This window comes from Panthera tigris, chromosome C2, assembly GCF_018350195.1.
Source record: "Panthera tigris isolate Pti1 chromosome C2, P.tigris_Pti1_mat1.1, whole genome shotgun sequence".
Taxonomy (NCBI): Eukaryota; Metazoa; Chordata; class Mammalia; order Carnivora; family Felidae; genus Panthera; species Panthera tigris.
Window position 1 is genome coordinate 135,691,360 of NC_056668.1, and position 23,778 is coordinate 135,715,137.

The window sequence follows — 23,778 nt, forward strand, 5'->3', positions numbered from 1 at the left end:
GCTGTGCGGTGGCCTCACTTGTGATTGAAAATAATATTGATTTCTGAGGCTTCTCCCGAGAGAGTGATGTAATTGGTCTAGCCTGGACATTGAGAATTTTAAAAGCTCCCCAGGTGATTCTGATGTGCAGCCGTATTTGAGAACCGCTGTGTCACGCAGCACTTACCTCGTGCTGTCCTAAGCCCACTTTTTTTCTGTAAGTCTTCTGTCTCCAGTGAGTGTGGTGGTCAGAGGCTGTTTGCCACAATAATAATAACAGACTTCCATTAAGTCCTTGCCTGTGAAGTCTGCTTCATAGTGAATTAGCTCAAGCCCAGAGAAGTTGGTATTATTATCCCCTTTATATAGATGAGAAATAGAAGCTCAGAGAGGAGCACCAAGTTGCCCACAACCAGAGCTCCTAAGTGATGGAATTGGGTTTCATGCCCAGTCTGTGAAATTCCTCAACTACTACACCCCATGAGGAGCCAGCCAGACCTCGAGCCAGGCTTTCTAGCATGTGCCGTGAATGTGCCGTGAATGTGCTGGCAGATAGAAGCTTGTGGGAGGAGTGAGTGAAGAGCAGTTTCCTCCTTCAGGCAGGAGGACACCAAAGCAATTCAGCAGGATCAGCTGAGTTCTTTGCTGGAGGGTCTTCCAGAGAGGATTCCTCTTTGTGAAAACTCCCCTTAATCCTTGCCCTCCCGGAATGCCTCCCTGGTGTGTTCAGCTTCTAGCGCATTTTATGTCTTAGCACAGGATGGAGAAGGCAGAGGTTGTGTCTGACTTTCGGGGAGTTCCACATTTATTTGTGTGGCTGAGGTTGTAACCCGGTTGAACTGCATTGTCCTCTTTAGTGTTACCCAAAGCTGTCAGAAGCAGGCTGCCTTCTCCTTTTTTTTTTTTTTTTTACTGTAATTGCAGTGTGTTCTCTGGGGGGAAAGAAGAGTGTAATCATCTACTTAATTGGCATGTCTGCACATCTATGCAGCTGTGATAAATGACATTCGTAATGATGGCTCTGAAGTTTTGCAAGATACTCAAATGTCTTCAGAATAACCAGAGCTTCCCCTTTGTGTGCAATCACTCCAGTGCACTTTGAGATTCAGAAGGCCTGTTTCCTGGAAGGAAAGCCATATGTATGTGTGTATATATATATACACACACACATATATATGGCCGGGCACTTTGGTATATTCTCAGTGCTGTGGAATGGTGTCTCTCTGTAAACTTACTCCATCACTTTCCTGGCTGTTCAGAACGTCCTCTGGGGACCAAACTGTGGCTGCATTGAAACTTAGTTGAACGTTCTCTCTGGGCATCTGGCTTTACTGCTATACTCTGTCCTGTACGTGACCAGTGCCACTGAAAATGTCTGTATTCTTCATCTGCTCTCACCACACTAGCTACCAATCAGCAGCACACTGGCAAAGCAATATCCTATTTCTGACAATGGCTTTTAGAAAAGAAAAGAAAAGAAAAGAAAAGAAAAGATGTTTTTTTTAATTTGTAAATATTCTCAAACTTACAGAAAAGTTATAACAATAGGACAAAGAAATCTGGTATATTCTATATCCTTCGCCCAGATTCACCACTTGTTAACATTTTGCCATACTTGGTTTATCATCCTCCCTTCTTTTTTTTTTTTCTAAACTATTTGAAAGGTGCAAACCTCATACCCCTTTACAGAGCGCAGTGAATATCTCCCAAGAACAAGGACATTCTCTTACTTAACAGCAGTACAGTTATCAAAGTAAGGAATTTAAGCTTGATGCAATATTATTACCTAACCTATAGGCTATTTTCCATTTTTGCCTCTAATCACAATCCTGTGGTTTATAGCAATTTTTGTCTGACCTCAGGAGGCACATGATGTTGGCCTCCCTCGTTGTTGGTATAAGCTTGATCACTTGGTTATGATAGTGTTTACATGGTTTCTCCACTGCAGTGTTAACCATGTTTCCTTTTGCAATAAAGAAGTATTTTTGTAGAGAGATACTTTGAAACTAGCCTGTCTTCATCGAAATTATACTCCCAAGGTTTAGCCTGCACAGATGATTCTTCCTTGAATCAATTATTACATGCTGGCTGTCAAGTGTTTTTTTTACCCCCTAACGTCCATGATTCCTTCCTTTTTATTTATTGGTATTCTCCTATAAGGAAGGCCTTTACCTTCTCCCCACTTATTTATTTATTTAATGATCCATTTATTATTATCATGTTCATTTTGGCCCCATGGCTGTTATTTTATTTTAATTAATTAATTAATTCATTTTTAAAAGATTTTATTTTGAAGTAATCTCTACACCCAACGTGGGGCTCGAACTTATGACCCCAAGATCAAGAGTCACATGCTCCATCGACCAAGCCAGCCAGGTGTCCCTCCATGGCTTTTATTTTAAAGATGATTTTGTTGTGGTGTTGGGCAGGAATGGGATGGTTGCATGTGCACGTGGTTCCTTATTGCTTAAGAAAGGAGTCACCTAATTCCTGTTTTTCTTTTTGGGGCTAGTTATCAGTCCACCTCCTGTAGCTGGGACCATTTCATATAATTCAAACTCATCTTCCCTTGAGCAACCTAATGGAGGGAGCACCAGTCCTTCCTGCAAAGGCTCTTCTGGGCTTGAGGCAAACCCAGGTAAGCTTGTAAGGGGGCATAAGAGAGGGCAATGATTGCCATAGAAGTCCTGTTATCTCAGGAGTGCAAAAGGTAGATTTAGACCAGCTACAGATTGTGTATGTCCAGGATTTTTATGGCTGGGAATCACTTTGAGCTGAATTGGTTAGTTACAAAATGCAACCCAAATGCAGAGTCTTAAACAACAAAGCAACCCAAAATGCAGAGTCTTAAAGCCATAATCATTTATTATCGTAGCTCACTCATTCTGTGTTTCCGGGTAGGTTGTTGATCTCAGCCAACCTCATTCAGTCAGTCTTTGCTAGGCTTGCTCATGAGCCTACCTATTGACTGGGGGCTCTGTTCTGGGCTAGAGCACTTAAACTGGAGCATCTCTGTTCCAAATATTTCTCATCTTCCTCCTGGGATCACTGGGCTGCTTTTCTTGGAGCAGAATATGTCCTTCTGACAATGGCAGAAGTACCAGAGAACAAGTAGAAATACAGTTTCTAGAAGCCTGGACTCAGAACTGGTATACCATCACCCCTGCCTTATTTTGTCAACTAAAGCCAATTACATGGTCGAACTCAGATTCAAGGGGTGGAGAAATGTACTCTTACTTCTTTTGTAGGAAGAACCGCAAAGTCACATGGCAAGAGTGTGGATACCAGGAGGGTAAAGAATTTGGCTGCTAATGTAATCTGCCATGTGGGCAAAACCATCTCTTGACCCTAAAGGCATTTCCTAGTTACAGAATGTTTTGAAGGTTGTCCTTCTGTCCATGGGCTTAACATCACACACATTTTGGATATGACCAAATCTTGACATTAAAGAAGTGTCAGACCAGAGGAAAGAAGAGAATTTTAAATGCAGTACCACATATTTAACATGTGTGCCACCATTTACTTTCTCACTTCCAAGGGAGATGCCACTCATCAATGCAGAAACTCTTTGCCAGTGAGCTTGGATGTAGCCTCAGATACTTTCTTACAATGACACTAACAGCAATTTATCAAGTTTGGGGCATGTTATTATAAACCTTGGCTACAAAATAAATAGTTCAAAGCATTACTTTTTGGGGAATCATAGAATTTGGAGGCATGTTGGTCAAATGACTGAAAATATTCTCATTTACAACTAAAAAAGAGTTATAATAACAAGAACTCAACAAAAGCCATTTAATAAGTGGTATAATGTTTATGGAAGCATCTCATATAGACAAGATACGTTACATTGTTCTGCTCCTTTAACTAAAGATGTGTGGAAATGTGCCTAGTGGGATTCACAAGTGAGGAATAATTAGATTTGAACATCTAAACAAATTTTAAACTTATTGTAAAAATACATTTATGACATTTTATGACAGGGGGAAAAAAAGAGGAAAAACCAACCATGATAGTAGAAAGGACAAACAAGCCACCATGTAATCTAAGGAAGAAAGTGGCAAAAAGTTCTCTTTGCCTTTGCCTGGCTTTTCCCAGCATGTGACATGTCGAGAATGGCACTACTCACTTTGTGGGGTATCATTTTATGGCAAAAAAGTATTGTGAGAGATAAAGAGGGATTCATTTATTTATTTAAAGTTTATTTATTTTGAGAGAGACAGAGACAGCACAAGTGGGGGAGGGGCAGAAAGAGAGAGAGGGAGAGAGAGAATCCCCAGCAGGCTCCACCCTGTCAGCACAGAGCCTGATGTGGGGATTGAACTCATGAAACCATGAGATCATGACCTCAGCCCAAACCAAGAGTCGGAACCTTAACTGATTGAGCCACCTGGGTGCCCCAAGAGGGTTATTTTATAATGAAAAAATTAAATTCACTAGCAAAATAAACATTTCATTAGTATAGGTCAAATATATATAGTCATACATAATATACACGTACCTATACATATACACGCATGCATACATCATAAAAAAAATTTCCAGAACTGGAAAGAGAAACAACCCAATCAACCAATAGTTGAAGGCTTGAAGCAACATCTCTGAGTAATTCATAGTTCAAACGGACAAAGCTATCAAAAAAGATACAGAAACTCTGAAAACATAATCAGTAAGCTTACTCTAATGGATATACAGAGATCATTACTCCTAAAAATCATACAATACACATTACTTTCAAGAAGACAATACACATTTACAATTAATTGGTCATATTTTAGGTTCTAAAGTAAGTTTCAGAAATTTTTGATGTTTTGTTATCATATAAACCATGTTCTTTGGCCACAAAGGGACTAAATTTAGAGATTAATAACCAGTGATAACTGAAATCACCCCTTGCATTTGCAAATGAACACATAACTCATATAGCAAGTTAAAAAATTATCATAGAAAGTAGAAAATATTCTGAATGTATCTGTGGTTGGTGATTATTGGGACCTCCTCCCTTCTCTTTCCCATCTTCCACAGCCACCTCTTCCTGGGTAAATGGAGAGTTGACTTCCATGCCCATCAATGTTAATAGAAAATTAGTTGGATTAGTTGTCACGTATTATCTGCTTTGTATTTACGATCACCCATTGTTTGCCCTTTTGTTTTGATCATCACAGGAGAAAAGAGGAAAATGAATGACTCTCATGCCTTGGAGGAGGCCAAGAAACCCCGGGTTATGGGGGATATTCCAATGGAATTAATTGACGAGGTTATGTCTACCATCACGGACCCTGCAGCAATGCTTGGACCAGAGGTCAGCAGGGTAAACCAGAGCAGCCAGCTGGTAGCCCTTTTCTGTCTCCAACTGTTGCAGGTGGGGGTGGTATCACTGAGAGATAGCATGTTATGCTACCCTGGTTTACATTCAACCAGGTGGTCAAGGTGTGGAGGGCAAGAAAAGCTGCTGGAGAGGTGGTGCCCCTGGGTGGATATCACACCACAGAGAAATATGCTAATAATCTCACACAGCTGAAGGTGTTCCCACCTCCCTCAGCTCTTTAACTTGAAAAATTTAAATCCTGACAAATGTTATAAAAATTTCGTGATGGAGATTCATAGTTTTTTCCAATTGAATTTTTTTTAATTAAGTTTATTTATTTGAGAGACAGAGAAAGAGAACACGAGAGGGGAGAGGCAGAGCGAGAATCCCAAGCAGGCTCCGTGCTGTCAGAGCAGAGTCCGATGCAGGGCTCAAACTCACGAACTGTGAGACCATGACTTGAGCCAAAATCAAGAGTTAACCAAGTGAGCCACTCAGGTGCCCCCCCCCCCCCTAGTTTCTTTATTTAGATTCACCAATTGTTGACATGCCACATTTGCATTTCCTCTGTCTCTCTCTCCTGTGAACCATTTGGAACCATTTCAGAATTAAATATAGGTGTCACAACATTTCACCCCTATTTTTACCTGTATTTCTTAAGATAAAGACTATTCCTTTACATTACCACAGTGTAGCTACCACTCAGAAAATTTAGCCAGGTCAAAACATTTTTTAATATATGGATTGGCAAACTACAGCCTACAGGCCAAATCTAGCCCACTGGCTGTTTTTGTAAATAAAGTATAATTTAAACATGTTGTGTATGTCTGCCTTGCACTACAAGAGCAGATTTGAATAATTAAGACAGCTGGTATAGGACCTACAAAGCCTAAGCTACTTGTTACCTGGCCCCTTTATAAGACAGTCTGACCCTTGGCCTAATGTATAGAGAGCCCATATCTGAATTCCCCATATAACCATATTATGTCCTTTATAACATTTGTTGCTGTTGTTCAAGGATCAGCCAGGGATCATGAATGGCATTTAGTTCTTTCTCTTCATCTCTTTAGTCTCTTTTAATCTAGAACAGTTCCCCAGTCCGTTTTTTGTTTTTTTTAAATGGCAGTTCCATTTTGAAGAATCCTGCTCCCTAGTTTTCCATAATGACCCCTTTTGGATTTGTCTATTTATTCATGATTCGATTCAAGTAAAGCATTTTTGGTAAAAATTTTGCTGTTATCCCATTACATTGCATCCACGGGCAGGGCAGTTTAAGACATTTGTGACAGCTTCCAGGAAATGAAGAGATGTCTTGGAGATTATCTTATACAATATCTTGTAAAATTTTTTTAACGTGGCTCTGCTCCATCCATTTTTAATTTGTCATGTGTCCTTAGATATTTGTTTGATAGTATTGAGGATAATTCAGAGAACAGGAATGTTTTAAGGGAAAGATCTCATTGTAAGATTATTCTTCTCATTTCTTGTTAGATATATCCAGTCCTGGGAATCTAAGACTGTAGTACCTTTTCTGTACTTGTCTTTCAAGGAGTTAGTACCTTCGCAGATTAGTTCAGCTCGGTTTTTCAGCTGTGACATGTGGATGTGGTCACACATTAACAGATTTATTGGGTGGATTTGATAGTGAACTGGAGTTGGCTGGTATAGGCGTGCACAAGGCAGTTGTTAAATTTTCAGGAATTTTGTGAGCTGGTTGTTAAACGCAGTGTTAGCTTGAAGTTGACCACAGTGGAACCTGGTCACCTGGGCAGCCAGCTGTAGACCAACGGGATGAGCAAGTGCTACCATTTGGGGCTGTTCTTCCCCGGGAGCTATTTGTTGAACATTTACCTGCACATCCCTGGGTGGATTAAATAGAATGGGGAGCATGAAGTGCCAGCACAGGATTGTGCCACCAGCTGTGGTGGAGTGGGTCAACAGATGACCCTCTGGAAAGAAAACTATCTTCCAAAAAGAGGTGCTGACACTGTAAACGTGACTGCCACTGTCGGGACTGCAGTGAGAATTTGGGGGGGGTCTGTCATCCTGAGGGTTCTACAAAGTTCAGCCAGATGGGATTCCTCTAGACCAAAGAGTAGCACACAGGCCAAATCTGGTCTGCTCTCCCTCTGCTTTTAATTACTGTTTTATTGGAACACTACTACGCCCATTCATGTGTGTGTATGTCTGTGTGGCAACAGTGTTGACTAGTTGCCACCGAGACCTTCTATTTACGATCTGGCCCTTTGCAGGAAGGTTTGATGACTCCTAATCTACAATAAATATGCATGTACATATATAATACTGTAATCTCTCAAAATGTTTTGTCTCCCTTTTCTGTTTTGTTTTCGTAACTTGTATATGTTGTTTGGGTCCCTGAAAATCCACAAATGAGCATCTTATTAGAACAAGTAAGAGAAACATTGAGATCCCATCTCCATTGTCTTAAGAGAAGAGCTCTGCCTGATTTCTCTTGTCTCCCACATTGCAGACCAATTTACTGTCAGCACATTCAGCCAGGGATGAGGCAGCGAGGCTGGAGGAGCGCAGGGGTGTGATTGAATTTCACGTGGTCGGCAATTCCCTGAACCAGAAACCCAACAAGAAGATTCTGATGTGGCTAGTCGGTCTCCAGAATGTGTTCTCCCACCAGCTGCCCCGGATGCCCAAAGAGTATATCACACGGCTTGTCTTTGACCCGTAAGTGGTGCTCGACTGCCTGGTTCTTCTTTCTTTCTTATTTCCTTTTTAAATGAAGGAGGAACCACTCAGATACTAGAAGTCAGCCAGGGTCACTGAATCCAGCTGCCTCTTGTCGTGCCAGGGAATACAGAGCTCCATCAGGCTAAGTGCCATGCTTAAAAGCAGTAAGATTAATTGTTCAACAATTCATACATTTTTTTGTTAATAATAACGAAGGTTTCTACTTTGAGTGGCTGGTGACTATCCTGTGCTTCATTCATTACAGTAGTGAAGTATTAACACCAAGAAGAGTCCCACTTTTTTCATAGCCAAAAACATGCTTGATTTTGGTATCTTAACAGGTACCACTGTTGCTGGGTCTTAACTATGGGAAGATTCCTGAGGTATCAGACAGGTACATTTGAAAATCCGTTGCTTTAAGTAAAACCCCAACAACAGAAAACCTAAAGGTCTCTAATTGAATGTATTTTAACGCATATAGCCCCACAGCCTATGTGGACTGTGATCCCTGCATGTGACCATTCAGTGTGACATTTTGGAAGTTCTGAAGAGATGCTACAGTGCAGGTTTTGACAAACTGTGCATGTGGATTTGTATTCTCTTCCATCATGTTTCTGTAATATTTTTGAGTAAGAGTAAACTCTTCAGAAACATGTGCCACATTTGTCCACGACTGTGCCTTCCCTCTGAACCCTCAATTTGGGACCCTTGGCATTGAGTGTAGCACCATTCCAGTCCCGGTGAGCACCTCCACACATACTTTGTCCTTTATTTGTAAACCTCAGGCCCTTCGTAGGTGGCTGACATTTTTTTTGGATGAATGAAGTCTTGTGCAGGCAAGCTTACTCTAGAGTCCACATTGAGAATGTTCTGTGCTGGCTTCAGCAGCTCATACACTAAAATTGGAACGATACAGAGAAGATTAGCATGGCCCCTGAGCTAGGATGACATGCAGATTCTTGAAACATTCTGTATTAAATAAAAATGAAAATAAAAATAAAAGAATGTTCTGCCAAGATAGTGGTTAGATAAAGGAAGCAGCCATAGAAACTCCAGAAAACCACTCCCCTCCTATCCTGGTTGGTTCATAAGGCACACCCCAAAAAGTATTTTTATATAACCAAAATAGGTAAAACTTTGCCATAATCTTATTCTTTCAGGAAACACAAAACCCTTGCCCTAATTAAAGATGGCCGTGTCATCGGTGGTATCTGTTTCCGTATGTTCCCATCCCAAGGATTCACAGAGATTGTTTTCTGTGCTGTAACCTCAAATGAGCAAGTCAAGGTAAGGGTAACCCAAGGTGTTAGAAGAAAAACCGAATGCAGTGCTTCTCCCTAAAGTTGTGGAGCTTGGCAAGGTCTGTCTCTGTATCATGTCTGCAGAATGTCTAAAGTGGAGTTCAGGACTTTCCGAGAAGAGTTTTCTGGCTGCAGGTGTCTGTGTATGTGTGTGACAAGAGTAGATGGTTCCATATCCCAATAGGTCAGCTTCTCCCAATGGTTTGGACCTGGGGCAAGGAACAAGGACCCCACACAGCCCCAAATGCAACTGAAGTACAGTCTATGGCAACTGAAGGGAGGTTTGAAAAGAAATCTCACTGTTCATTGTTAATTTCCACACGCACAGGCACACACACACACAGTTGGTAATGCTGAACCACCAGAAAGGATGTGGCGTGGGCTACATGATTTAGGTGGCTTACACTTAAGGAAGATGTCTTATGGCTTTGTCTCTAAAACCAGTCAAGGGCTAAAGAAATTCTAGAAGGGAAGTCATGAAAAATTTGAAGAAATTTAGGTCTGTGTTTTAGAAGTATTCATGCTGGGTTTGGAATGCGGGGTGTGTGCACGCATGTGCGTGTGCATGCCTACCTGTGTGTGTCTGTCTGTGTGTGTGGCTCATTTACCTTCCCACTTGGCCTTGGCATTGGTTCTTTCCTCCCCAGGAGCGAGGCTGTTACCTTGAAACTGCATTTGGTGTTGCAGTCTGACTGGAATAAACTGTAGACTCTCTGTTGTCAGAAAGACCTCAGATCTAGTGTATGTCTTGTTCTATTCTGCTGCTGCTTTTAGGAATATGGAACCAGGAAATGTGTTTTTATTATTCATTTGGTATTTTGGGAACCCTAAAAACTATCATGCAAAACTAGGGCAAATAGTGGGAAGACAATTAACTCAGGATTAGATAGCTGCTAAAAAAAATGACTGGAATGTCTGAGGCAACGTTGTCCAGTGAAATATGATGCAGTGTGCAAATGTGAGCCATGCATGTAATTTTAAGTTTTCGAGTAGCTACCTTGAAAGAAAAGGAAACGGGCAAAATTAATTTTCTTTTCTTAATTAAATTTTCGTTTTTTTAAGTTTTTATTTAGAGAGAGAGAGCGCGAGTGCCCGTGGGAGAGGAACAGAGAGAGAGGGAGAGAGAATCCCAAGCAAGCTCCCCGCTGTCAGCAGAGAGCCCAACACAGGACTCCCTCTCACAAACTGTGAGATCATGACCTGAGCCGAAATCAAGACATGGATGTTCGGGCGCCTGGGTGGCTCAGTTGGTTAAGCATCCGACTTCGGCTCAGGCCATGATCTCACAGTCTGGGGTTCGAGCCCCGCGTTGGGCTCTGTGCTGCCAGCTCAGAACCTGGAGTCTGTTTTGGATTCTGTGTCTCCCTCTCTCTCTGACCCTCCCCTGTTCATGCTCTGTCTCTCTCTGTCTCAAAAATAAATAAACGTTAAAAAAAAAATTAAAAAAAAAAGAGGTGGATGTTCAACGGACAGAGTCATCCAGGCACCCTGGCAAAATTTTTCTTTTCTTTTCTTTTCTTTTCTTTTCTTTTCTTTTCTTTTCTTTTCTTTTCTTTTCTTTTCTTTTCCTTTCTTTTCTTTTCTTTTCTTTTCTTTTCTTTTCTTTTCTTTTCTCTTTCCTTTTCTCTTTTCTCTTTTCTTTTCTCTTTTCTTTTTTCTTTTCTATTTCATTATTTTTAAATGTTTATTTATTCTGAGAGAGATAGAGATAGAGATCACACAAGCATGGGAGGAGCAGAGAAAGAGAGGAGAGAGAGAATTCCAAGCTCACAGAGCAGAGCCTGAACGGCAAATTTAATTTTAACAACGTATTTTATTTTACCCACTACCCAAAGAGGTGTCACTGTACTCCATGTCACAGAGAATCACTAATGAGACATTTTATATTCTTTGTTTTGTACTAACTCTCTGGAACCTAGGGTGTGTTTTACACTTAGAACACGTCCCCATTTGGACTAGCTACACTTCAGGTGCTCCCTGGGCACATGTGGCCAGTGCTCCCATATCGGGCAGTGCAGTTCTAGGGACACTGTTGCTTGCTCTAGCTGCAAAGAAGCAATGCCTACCAGCAGTAAGCACTGGTAGGAATCATTCTCTGATTGAGGGCTACAGCCAGTGCTGTGGGTACTTTGGTTTTCATCAATGGCTTTACTCTGGTCATAGAGCCCATGATAGCTGCTGATTTCTTCTCACGAAGCACAAGTGGGGCTTTTTGTCTTTGACTCATAGTACTGAGCAGCAAAGGATAAACAAAATTCATCAGTCATACATCTGTCATTCTGACTGGGGAAGGTGAGAGCCCAAATTGGCTCAAAACTGACGTCTCGCACTTTTTCCAAGGAATTCTGACAGCGTGTCTTTAGATGGTGCTGTTGCTGTGCGTATCATTTTTTACTTTCTGCTCGCCAAAGTGGGAAACAATTTCAAGTATGCAGAGTTTAGAGACGTACTTAAAAGCAAAATTTGTTTGGCTTTTCATAGGGAGAGGGAACTGGCAAACATGTCCTTAGTTTATGATTTCAGAAAAAGATTGCAAAGTTTTTGTTTGCAGAGAAAACTTACACCAAGCACCTTGTTTGGAGAGGTTGATTGAGGGTGACGTGGACGCTTTTAGGGCCACCAGAGGAAAACTAAAGGTATTTAATATGAATTGGATACTCTGTGTTATTACTTCCCAGAAGGGCAGTTTATTTTTTTCCCAAACCATGTAATTTTCTAAAGACTTGCAGGCAGGTGGCCAAATATTACAAACCCAGTAGGAGGAACTAGAAAAAGCCACTTTTTGTAAATGACTTGAAACTGTAGTTCTAGAAAATGAAGATTAGTCTTGATAAATGGGGAAGTTTGATAAAAGCAAGTGTTGGTGGCACCTATGTGGAAAAAACCTCAAGTTCATAAGTGGAGGTTTTAGATTTCTATTTAATATGTTAAAAATCTTGGCTAAATGATACTGTGAAATTTGCCTCCTCTCGTTTTAGAGAATCCAGCTTGCATATAAATTCCTGAGAATGAGGAAATAAGATTTGTATGTGACTTTATCTCACTCAGAGCACATGCAAGATAACATTTGAGATTTTACTTGAAGCTCGTCACCTGGTTTTAGAATTATCTTGTCATCTCAAAACTATTTGGATTTGTTATCATGCACGCTTAAAGTTATGGAGCTAATATTTATATATCTTAATATTTAAATAAACACTGAGGTTGCTAGATGGATTTAGAAAAGAAAACCTTTGGTGCACGTGGGTGGCTCAGTTGGCTGGGCGTCCGACTTTGGCTCAGGTCATGATCTCACGTTTGAGTTCGAGCCCCACGTCAGGCTTGTGCTGACAGCTCAGAGCCTGGAGCCTGCTTCGGATTCTGTCTCTCCCTCTCTCTCTCTCTCTGCCCCTCCCCTGCTCATGAGCTCTGTGTCTTCTTGTCTCTCAATAATAAACATTAAAAAATTAAAAAAAAAAAAAGAAAGAAAAAATAAAGTATCAGAAACTCAAATTTAAAAAAATAAGTAAATAAAACCTTTGGTGATAGTTAACAATAAAGGTGGACCAATAAAGGGAGAAAGTTCTAGGTGAAAATCTAAACATTTGTATATAGTGGTTTAATATTGCTAATTGCCTGCCAAGGAAACATTTAAGCTAATCAAGGAAATGTTTTACCTCTACTGCCAGTCACAGTACTAGACAGGATTCAAGTTAAAAGATACAACCCTTACTCTTAAGCGATTGGAATCTGGAAAATTTATTTGGCAAGGTGACAAATAAGTGGCCAGTGATGAACAATATCTTATGTGGGTTTTGAGAAGCTATTTACAAAAGAACCATTACTGTTCTTCTTGAGAAAAATTATTGGATTGTGGGCAAAGCTTAAAAAGTTTATGGCCTATTAACCCCTTGTAACAAAAGCCTCGCTTTCTTCCATCAACTTTATCTATGTTAAAGTGAGTTTTGTCAGAAGATGCATTTCTTATGAATTCCTAAATATTGCTATTTCTATGCCCATGCAGTTCCCTCCAACTAGCCAACCTTTTCTTTTTTCTAGTTTTCTTTTAATTTTTCTTTAAACATAATTTTTAATTACATAGATCATACATAAACACACTTTTAGGTAAAGCAAAAATCCCACTCCCCCTTCCCCCTGCCATCCCGCTATTCTCAACTTCATGTGCAGCCTTCCAGATGCTTCTTTACTGATTTACATGCAGGGAATGTACCTGTTTATAGGAGCGGCTATGTGTTTTGTTGCTGTTGACAAACACTTTTCATAATGTCTTAGAGCTCTTTCAACTTTAGTGCATATATGTGCTTATTTAAACCTATAGTTAGATCAATTAAAATTAAATAAAATTTAAAATTCAGTTCCTCAGTCACACAAGTACTCAATTAGCCACATGTGACTGACGGCTACCATATTGGATAGCATAGATAAAGAACATTTCCATCATTGCAGAAATTTCTATTAGTGCTGATATAAAGCTATTTTCTTTCTATAGTATTTAATAATGTGGAAGCAACATAATTTATATAATATTCTCTATTGAAGACATTTATGTTTGGGGCACCTGAGTGGCTCAGTCAGTTAAGCATCCGACTTTGGCTCAGGTCATGATCTTACAGTTTGTGAGTTTGAGCCCCACGTCGGGCTCTGTGCTCTGTTTTGCTCTCTCTGTCCCTCCCCCACTCTCTCAAAATAAATAAACATTAAAAATTTTTTAAAAAGAAGACAGTTATGTTTATTTACAGATGTTTTCTTTCACAAACAGTGCTCTTTTTGGAAATGTTTTTCTGGACGCTGAGAAGTGGAATTACACAGAATTGAATACGGCCTGTCTGAAGTAAAAAAAAAAAAAAAATATTTCTAGATTGCCCTTCTCAATGGGCGTACCAATTTACATTTTTACCAGTGTAAATGGTTTTGCAGAGTACCATTTCCCCTGTCTGTACTGACACTGGATACCATCAACCTTAGAGATGGTGACATACTCTTGAGTGACAGTATGTTGCATTTCCCGATGGAGTGCTCTAATTACTACTGAAGTTGAACGTCGGGATTTATTTTTTTTGGTGATACCTATGACTTGTGCCTGTGCTTTGACCATTTTTCTTTTTCTTTTTAAAGTTTATTTATTTTGAGACAGAATGAGAGCAGGGGAAGGTCAGAGAGAGAGGGAGGTAGAGAGGATCCCAAGCAGGCTCCACATTGTCAGTGCAGAGCCTGATGTGGGTGTCGAGCTCACAAACCACCAGATCATGACCTGAGCCAAAACCAAGAGTTGGATGCTTAACCGACTGAGCCACCCAGGCCATCCCTGTCTTTCTTTTTTTTTGTACTGATCCCATAGAAGATGTTAAATCTTTATAATATGTCTTACAACTGTGCTGTCAGTTGTCATTTGTGTTTTGTTTATGGTATCTTCAATTGCTCATAATATCTTTAAGGAGTTTTAAAATTTGAAGTAATCTACTTAATCTGTTCTTTCCTTTATACTTTTGCATTTTACATTTTTTTTAGGAAGCCTTTTTGTATCCCTATGTTATAAACCCACTTTCCAATATTTCTTTATAATACTTTTATATAAGTTTGTTTTTCTTTACATTCACATTTCCAATCCATCCTCTTACCTTGCTTTCCATTTGACAAACTCTTTTAAGGCCTAGCTTAAACAGGTTCTTTTCCTTATGTACCTTCCACCTTCCCCCTCATAAATACCATACAGCCTTTTTCTTTATTATAGGTACAAATACATGATTCTATACCGATGCTACACAATAGAAATATACTTTGAGCCTCAAATGCAAGCCACATACATAATTAAAAAAATTTTTTTTTTACATTTATTTATTTTTGAGAGACAGAGACAGCCTGAGCAGTGGAGGGGCAGAGAGAGAGAGACACACAGAATCAGAAGCAAGCTCCAGGCTCCGAGCTGTCAGCACAGAGCCCGATGTGGGGCTCGAACCCACGAACCGTGAGATTACAACCTGAGCTGAAGTCAGACGCTCAACTGACTGAGCCACCCAGGCGCCCCACCACATACATAATTTTAAATTTTTGAGTAGCCATATTTAAAAGAGTAAAAAGAAACAGGTGCAATTAATTTTGTATTTTTTATTTAACCTAACATGTCCAAAATATTGTCATTTCAACATGTAATAAGGGTAAGCTGTTACTGAGCTTTTTTTCCCTGATGTGTATTTTACCCACTCTAGTACATCTCAGTTTCAGCTAGTCACATTTCAGTTGCTCAAAAGCCACATGTGGCTATGAGCTACCATATTGAACAGCACAGCTCTATAGTGTTATTTTGTATTTATGGGTTTATCTTCCCCATTTTACCATCTTCTCCTCAAGGGAAGAGACATTTCATTCCTCTTTTTATCGAAGTTTTATTGAAAGTCACAATATTTCAGTATTGGGATATGTTTGTGGAAAGCTAAGATGTCCTTTGGGTAACATCAACGGAAGAATAATTTCTGGAAAAATCAGGTGGTAATACTATTATCCTATTCACTGGGCAGACCATCCCCTAATTATTATGCTTGGTCCGGGGATTTCTGCTTTAGAAGAGCATGGATATACAGGAGAAAGCCCTAAAGACAATGATTAGATTAATAAGGGGTCTTCCAGTCATGCCTTTTAAGGAAGGACTAAAACCTCAATGGTATTTCACATGGGGTTTGGGAGGTAGGGATGGGCATGAGAGAGTATAGTCTCGAAGGGCTTGAAGAGTTATTACGAGCAAGAATGATCCTTTGTTACTCTAAGAGTAGAACTAAGGTCAATAAGTAGAAATAAGAAAGGGTCAGATCTCGGGTAAACTTTAGGAAGAACTTCCCAACCATAACAATATCTGAAAATGAACTGACCTATGTAAGGGCCAAGTGATCCCCCTATCCTGGCGGGGTTCTAACAGCTCGCCTTTTCAGGATAGATGGCAGAAGCCTTCTAGCGTCACATGGGATAGAGAATTAGATCAAATGACTTCAAAGATCCTTCTCCCCCTGTGCAACTAAATTTCCGTGAGTAAGCACATTTGAGTTCTTTAGAAAAGTGTGTCACCAAATTCTAAAATATTTATGTGAGGGTATTTGTGTCTGGATGCTTGGATTTACTTTTCCCTCTTTTAATGAAGTTCTAAAACAGTCACTTTAAATGTATAGATTTTGTCTAAGCTTTGTATATGACTGAAAAACCTGATACTTGCATTTTTTTTTTTTCGTATTTCAATCATTAATTTATTCAGCATTGTTCACTGTCTTTAGTTTACTTCTTATGTCTTCTGACTCTCTCAGAGATCCTGGGTTTCTTAGACCTCGCTTGGAAAGGCCTGATAAGACAAAGATGAAAACCCTGTCTATGTGATATGATTACATTTCTTTGGAAGGGTTGCTGATTTGTATACATACAGGAAACACTTGGGTTAGTATTCTAGTAAAGATTAGCACTTTTTTTTTTTTTTAATGTTTATTTTTGAGAAAGAGAGAGAGAGCATGAGTAGGAGAGGAGCAGAGAGAGGGAGACGGAATCTGAAGGGGACTTCCGAGCTGACAGCAGAGAGCCCGATACAGGGCTCGAACTCACAAACCATGAGCTCGTGACCTGAGCTGAAGTTGGATGCTTAACCAACTGAACCACCCAGGCGCCCCTAGCAGTTTTCATTTACATTGCTGTTTGCATCTCAGGTTCTCAAATACTTTAAAGATAAGCAGAAATCAGAATATTTAGTCCCCAAACTGCTTTATTAATATTCAGCCATCACTCTTTAGGTTTGAACTAGCCGCTTGTAGCTTTGGTGTGTTTTTTTTCAAAGAACCAGAAGCTTGTATTTTTAAATGTTGATTATATCTCAGTTCAAGGATTTTGAATTTTTTGGTTTTGTAGGTCGTCTTCAAAGTTGAGAAATGCGAGAACGGATGTTAGTCTATGTTGGTAACATGTATCCAAGTACCAACTCCTAAATTTGCCAACATTTCCCAGTGAATTTGTAGGAATGTCCTTTCTCCAGAACCTAATATGTTTGTGTACTAACTTTCACATAGGGCTATGGAACACACCTGATGAATCACTTGAAAGAATATCATATAAAGCATGACATCCTGAACTTTCTCACATATGCAGATGAATATGCAATTGGTTATTTCAAGAAACAGGTAGGTTGTTCACGTGTAACTCTGTTCTGTCGTTTCTTTTCTTAGTATATTCTCAGGTAGGCTTCATCCAAATAAGTTTTTCCTCTATCATTTTCTACTTACAAGAAGGACATGCATTTTTTAATCCTTAAGTCAGTAGTAAGCTTCAGACTGTAGTAGAGGGTATAACCAGCCCATAGTAAGTACTAAATAAATATTTGTTGGGTGAATGAATGAATGTCATCTATAAATGAAGTATTCTATTGCATCCTGGAATTCTAATATATGGTATCCCTGGGCTAAGGAGAAATTTCCAGCCTAAGGACTGGGTAAATAGAGTTCTCCATCTATCAAACAAATAGTTTCAGCCTCTGGGAAGCTGCCATTTATGACAGCAGAAAGAAAATTCTGAAGTTTATGAAGGGCTTCAGACAATCCTTCTTCAGCAGCACACATAAGGCTAGGAATGTGACTGCCACCTTGGTCCTTTCTTACCAGAAGTTTTCACCTCAACTTTTTTTTTTTCGGGTTAAAGATAATATTTGTTTATTATTTTATTTTTTATTTATTTTGGGGGGGGTTAAAGGTAGTATTTAAAGAATTATATCTAAATTTAGAAAAATGATGTATAATTGACTTATAAGATGCTCAGATCTTAAACCAACATTTTGATAAGCTTTGACAATTGTATATACCTGTGTAGTCATGACTGCAAACAAATAAGAATAGTGGTGTTCCACCCTGTCAGCTCAGCTTTTTAAGGATTATTCTTTGGCTGCATATTTTTTTTTTTTAATAGTGCTTTATAATCCCTAAACACTTTCCTAACTACAAAAGTGATAACACAGTTATTGTAGAAATCTTGGAAGACCTAGTAAAGCAGAATGAAGAAAACCCACTTGTAATTTTACCGTCCCAAAGAGATTGACTGTTAATGTTTTGATATATACCTTTCTAGTAATTGTTCTCTGTGTGTGTGTGTTCATGTGTGTGTATATATATATAAATAAAAACTTGGCTCGTAGTATATGTGATTTAATTACTTGCCTTTTTCACTTACTATATTCTGATCATTTGTTATGTAATTTTTGATGGTTCTCTGAAATTTTATGGTATAAGTAGAAAATCATTAAACCATTACCACATTTTTAGGACATTTAAGTATTTCTTGCACACAAGTGTACATTTATAAGTGTGTGTGTGTGTGTGTGTGTGTGTGTGTGTTGCCCTCATCTATGTTAAGTTTGCTTAGAATAAGGGTCTAGAAGTAGAGTTGTTTCCAGACATCTTCAAGGTTTTTGTTATGCATTGACAGGGACTGTAACAACTATTCTTGTCAGCAGTATGTAAGGGGTTCAGGAATATATTTTTACTCCTTTCCTAGATAAATTGTGTGTGTTTGCATTTATTTGATCTTTGTGAAGTTTGACATGTTTTTTTCTTGTTCGTTGATCCTTTGTATTTCTTCTTCTGTTTTTGAATTGCCAATTCATTGTCTTTTTGCCTCTTCTTCTACTAAAATCTTTATTTTCACAGTGACTTATGAAAAGTCTTGTATCTAAGGATATTAACCTTTTATTTTGTGATTTTTCTACCTTTCATCAGCTGTCTCAACATTGTTTATGGCTTTTTCATGTACAGAACTGTATTTCATGAATACATAAAATCTATTAACTTCTTTTTTTACGTAAGTCTTATGTGACTAGAGAGCTTATTTTCCTCTGATGTCAGATAGTTCATCTCCTATTTATTTTCTTCTCATTCTTTAGGATCTGTTTGTGACTTTTTAAGTACAACTCACTTGGGAGAACTTGGTGGGATTGTTTTACTGAGGGCTTAAACATCATCCTTAGGCTGTAAATACATTGCAAAGCTTGAAATATCAGTCGTTTTTTTTTTTTTTTTTTTAATTTTTTTTAACGTTTATTCATTTTTGAGACAGAGACAGAGCATGAATGGGGGAGGGGCAGAGAGAGAGGGAGACACAGAATCTGAAACAGGCTCCAGGCTCTGAGCTGTCAGCACAGGGCCCAACGCGGGGCTCGAACTCACGGACCGCGAGATCATGACCTGAGCCGAAGTCGGATGCCCAACCGACTGAGCCACCCAGGCGCCCCTCAGTCATGGTTTTTAAATGACTTGTCTGTAGTCTTCTTTGAGGATTATGGCAATGATTGCTTGGAAAATAAGTTTTTGCTGAAAGGGAAGCAGGAAACTGCTGGTGATAGTCCTGAATTTCAAGTAATTTCAAGTAAATTTCAAGTAATTTACTGCAAAGAAGTGAAATAGGCACTGTAAGGAGAGTTATGTTTATAATATATATTTACGAATATATATCCTGAAATACTAGGTTACTGCAGGTTAAAGTATGTAAAAGAATAAATTTTAAATAAATGTCACTGAAACAGCTACACATTATGATGGTCTAGAAGTTTTTGCCTATACAGTAGGGGTTTCATTTCCTCAACATCAAAGTTCTAATTCTTATATATATAGGGGCGCCTGGGTGGCTCAGTCAGTTAAGTGTCTGGCTCAGGTCATGATCTCATGGTTTGTGAGTTTGAGCCCTGCATTGGGCTCTGCACCGACAACAAGGAGCCTGCTTGGGATTCTCTCTCTCTCTCTCTCTCTCTCTCGCTCCCTCCCTCTCTCGCTCCCTCCCTCCCTCCCTCCACCTCCCCCTCTCCCTTTGCCCCTCCTCCACTCATGCATACTTGAGCATGCTCTCTCTCTCTCTAAGTAAACTTAAACGAATTTGTATATATATTTAAAGATTTTATTTTTAAGTAATCTCTATACCCAACGTGCAGTTTGAACTCATTACCCCAAGATGTAGAGTCACATGCTGTACTGACTGAGCCAGCCAGGTACCCCTAATTAATATACTTTTGGATAAGATTTTCTTTCAGAATTTAGATCGATGTTTGATTTGTTGAGAATCCTGCGGTCCCCTCCCCATGTTGGGAGAAATTATGCATTGAAAGCTTATTTTAATTTCTGTGAAAACTGTTTTGTATAATTCGTGTTTTACTAGGATTATGGGTTTATGTCATCTTGCTTCCTGCTTGCACAGTTTGATTTGTGATGTTTTTGAACTTCGTGGCGGGGTTTCTCGCTAATCCTTCCCCAAATAATGTGATGAGAACTTGAAAGAAGCATATCTTGAGGCCTACCACGTGGTTTGCCCTCAGTAAGTACCTGATGCACAACACCCGTATGAATGAATTTAATCTCATTGCAGGGTTTCTCCAAAGAAATTAAAATACCTAAAACCAAATATGTTGGCTACATCAAGGATTATGAAGGGGCCACTTTAATGGGATGTGAGCTAAATCCACGGATCCCATACACAGAATTTTCTGTCATCATTAAGAAGCAGAAGGAGGTAAGCATGTGACTCATATTCCTTCCATACAGGTTGGTCTTCGTTGGGTGAGTTGTGTACCAGTGGGTGCCAGGTGCATGGCTCTCCCACTGTATTGTAGCCTTAGTTTACAATGGTTTGTATAGATTTCTTCTTTGATCGTATCCTTGATCTGTCTCCTCTCTAAGCACCATTCCTAAAAGAGTCAACACTTGTTAAATTGGTGTAAAATACAAAACTTATAAAATATGATGACGTATCTTACTTTCACCTTCAAAGCCTTTTACCTTCCGGCCTCTTGCATCCTTCCCATACTTACCTCTTTGGTTTCCTAAACTCTTCTCTGAAAGTCACTGCTGATGCTTTAAGCCTCTATCTTGGTGTCTTTCTCCATTACCCACCTCACTCTCCCAACGCACATACAAATCGGACTACTTGGGCCTGTTCAGTTTCTCCTTTGAACTTCTCTAGCATGTGTTTGATCCGGTCATTTGAATTTTTGTTATTCATGATCTTACTTAGGGTTTATCTTCGTATGTATCCATCTCTTCTTTTAACGTTGCAACTTCTGAAGGCTTATACTTGTAGGAATTCAGTGATTTGTTACCTGATTATGGGGCGAAGTCTTTTATGCACAGGAACTAAAAGAGAAACGGTAAGGGGAAAGGTTGATAGATTTGACTGCATAGTAATTTTACATTTATCCAAGACAGAAAAGAAAATACCATAAAAAGAGCAGAATTGGGGAGTGTGCAGAGGCCGTTTATGAAATGAATGCATTTTGTGTGAAGCCACCTCCTTGCTCCCGTAGTTCATTGGCATTCAGGAATGGGCTTTGTGGCTGTGTCTTTGCACATCAATTCCACTTCATACCTCTGTTCTTCATTCTAGTGCACTTTTCTCCTAGCAGGTAACCAAAAAAAGACGTCTGTCTTCAACCCATCTTTGTTTTCTGGTTTCTACTCATGTTCCTTAGCCCTAGTTCTTAGTTGTTTGTCAGACATGACCAACATGACAGACGTAAAACTCCTTACATAGAGTTTGGTGCATAGTAGGAGCTCAATAAATATTTTCCTTTTACTTGAAGTGGGTCAGACTTGTTCTTATGAATGTGAGCATGACTGTGAGTAAAAGCTCCCCCCCCCCTTTGTTTTAAGTTAGAAAATAACAACCTTTGTTGTTTCTTGCTAAGAGATGTCAGCCTTAGAATTACAAATAGGGCACTTGGAGAGTTAATAAAAGCACAGCAGCTCCCCCACCTCCCCCCTCCCCCCTCCGTCTCTCTCTGAAGAGCTAGCTTTCTTCATTGTTCTCTTTGGAGTTTAATGAGCAGGTCTGTATTCAGCAGCTCAGTGTTCAGCATGGGGGGCCTGCCGGCCAACTAGAGCCATCACCGGGCAGTCAGCTGCCCTTCCCTCATTCCTCCTCCGAGCAGGACTCCTGTGTCTCTGGGTGGAAGCTGAGAGCAGGATTCCCCTGCGGATTCACCTAGTCTGGATCTTTTGGCTCTTACTACGTAGAGGGGAAAGGCACACACAAGGAGGTAGCAAAAGCAGGCACTTATTTAGACGACAGTGCTCCCTCCCCCTTCCTCTTTCTCCCCTCCTCTTGGATCTCATCTCCCTCTCTCCTCACCTTCCCTGTTTCCCTCCAGCCTTCTCTAACACGTGCCTCGGAGTGGCTCATGCTGGCTTGGAGCTGTTGACCTAGTTCCTTTCAAAGAGACGTGAACTCACCATAATAAAATACTTGGATTCATGTAGTATCTTCTTCCACAGAATTCAAGTGAGTGTCACAAGTCTCTTTATTCTGACTTTTGAAGACCTCCTTGTGGAAGGCAGGGACTAGTGGTGGTAGCAAACAAAGTTGTAAGTGTGTAGAGGGCTTTCCTGGCCCCTAGAAGCATGCAAGAGCAGAATATACTGTGGTTGTGGCTGATGGAGATAGAGAAGTTTGCAGCTGGACAGGGGAGCAGAGTGGGAGTGGAGGACTACTTTGTGAGCGTTGGCTCCAGGAGGAAAGTGCGATCTGTAAGGGTCTAGCATCATTGGAGGTGTCTTCATGTGAGATGTATTTTGAGCTGTTTTGAGCCTGCTGAATCCCATCAGCATGGGCAAAGATTCAGAGTCCAGCATAAATAGATTCAGCCAGGACCATAGCTGTGCCGGTGATAAAAGGCACTATTTGAGAAAGTGTGACTAGACCCTGAGCAGACAGAGGTGAGTGTACGAGTGCATGTGCGTGTTGGGGCGAAGGGCCTGAGAGGTGGGGATGCTTCTCAAATCTTCATCCAAGTGTGAAACAATGAGGGGGGCTGGGTTTGGAGGATCCAAAGTAAGGGTGAGGCCAACTAGCGTGATTTCTTTGTAAGAAGATGTGCTAAGACTTATTGGCATATCACAGATGGGGGAGTCCCCCTAAATCTTCGGTTTGGGGAGACTAAATGGACAGTGGTGGACCGGGAGAAGGATTTGAGGAGAGAAGGATGATGACAGGTGGAGCAGTGGAGACATTTTCGAGGGAAGTGAAGATAAAAGACTGGAACAGAAGTGAAATATCTCCTTTTTCCAAAGCGATCCTTGGAGGCTCCGAGGGCTTAAGAAACCCTCTACTGCCATTACCAGTCACTCACTAGGACCCCAAACCTTCAAGGTGCTACACAAGGGGTGTGGAACCCACTGGGGTGGGATAGCACATCTGAGAGCACTCCTGATAAAGAGAAAAGCTTTTAAAATTGAACTTTGAAGTTACATTTTTTGAAGGTGTTTATTTAAGAGATTGCCATTAGGATTCTCTTTTAAAAAGACTTAAACTGGAGGAGGGAGGCACCTGGGTGCCCAGGTTGGTTGAGTGTCCAACTTCAGCTCAGGTCATGATCTCACGGTTCATGAGTTGGAGCCCTACGTTGGTCTTGCTGCTGTCAGCACAGAACCTGCTTCAGATCCTCTGTCTCCCTCCCTGTCTGCCTCTCCCCTGCTCATTCCCGCTCTCTCTCTC

At 40.1% G+C, this 23,778-nt stretch overlaps 1 protein-coding gene and 1 non-coding gene across 2 annotated transcripts in view; both read left to right on the forward strand.

The window, feature by feature from the left end:
* The window catches only part of KAT2B (lysine acetyltransferase 2B), a 103,623-nt gene that overhangs the window by 68,868 nt on the left and 10,977 nt on the right, over positions 1-23,778 (forward strand). Inside the window, 6 exon segments of the mRNA XM_042957116.1 lie at positions 2,492-2,617; positions 5,145-5,281; positions 7,779-7,987; positions 9,151-9,277; positions 17,328-17,438; positions 20,659-20,802. Coding sequence (XP_042813050.1) covers positions 2,492-2,617; positions 5,145-5,281; positions 7,779-7,987; positions 9,151-9,277; positions 17,328-17,438; positions 20,659-20,802 — 854 coding nt within the window.
* Positions 8,863-8,969, forward strand: LOC122230798. Its single transcript, XR_006207883.1, has one exon. It is a non-coding gene; the product is annotated as a U6 spliceosomal RNA (small nuclear RNA).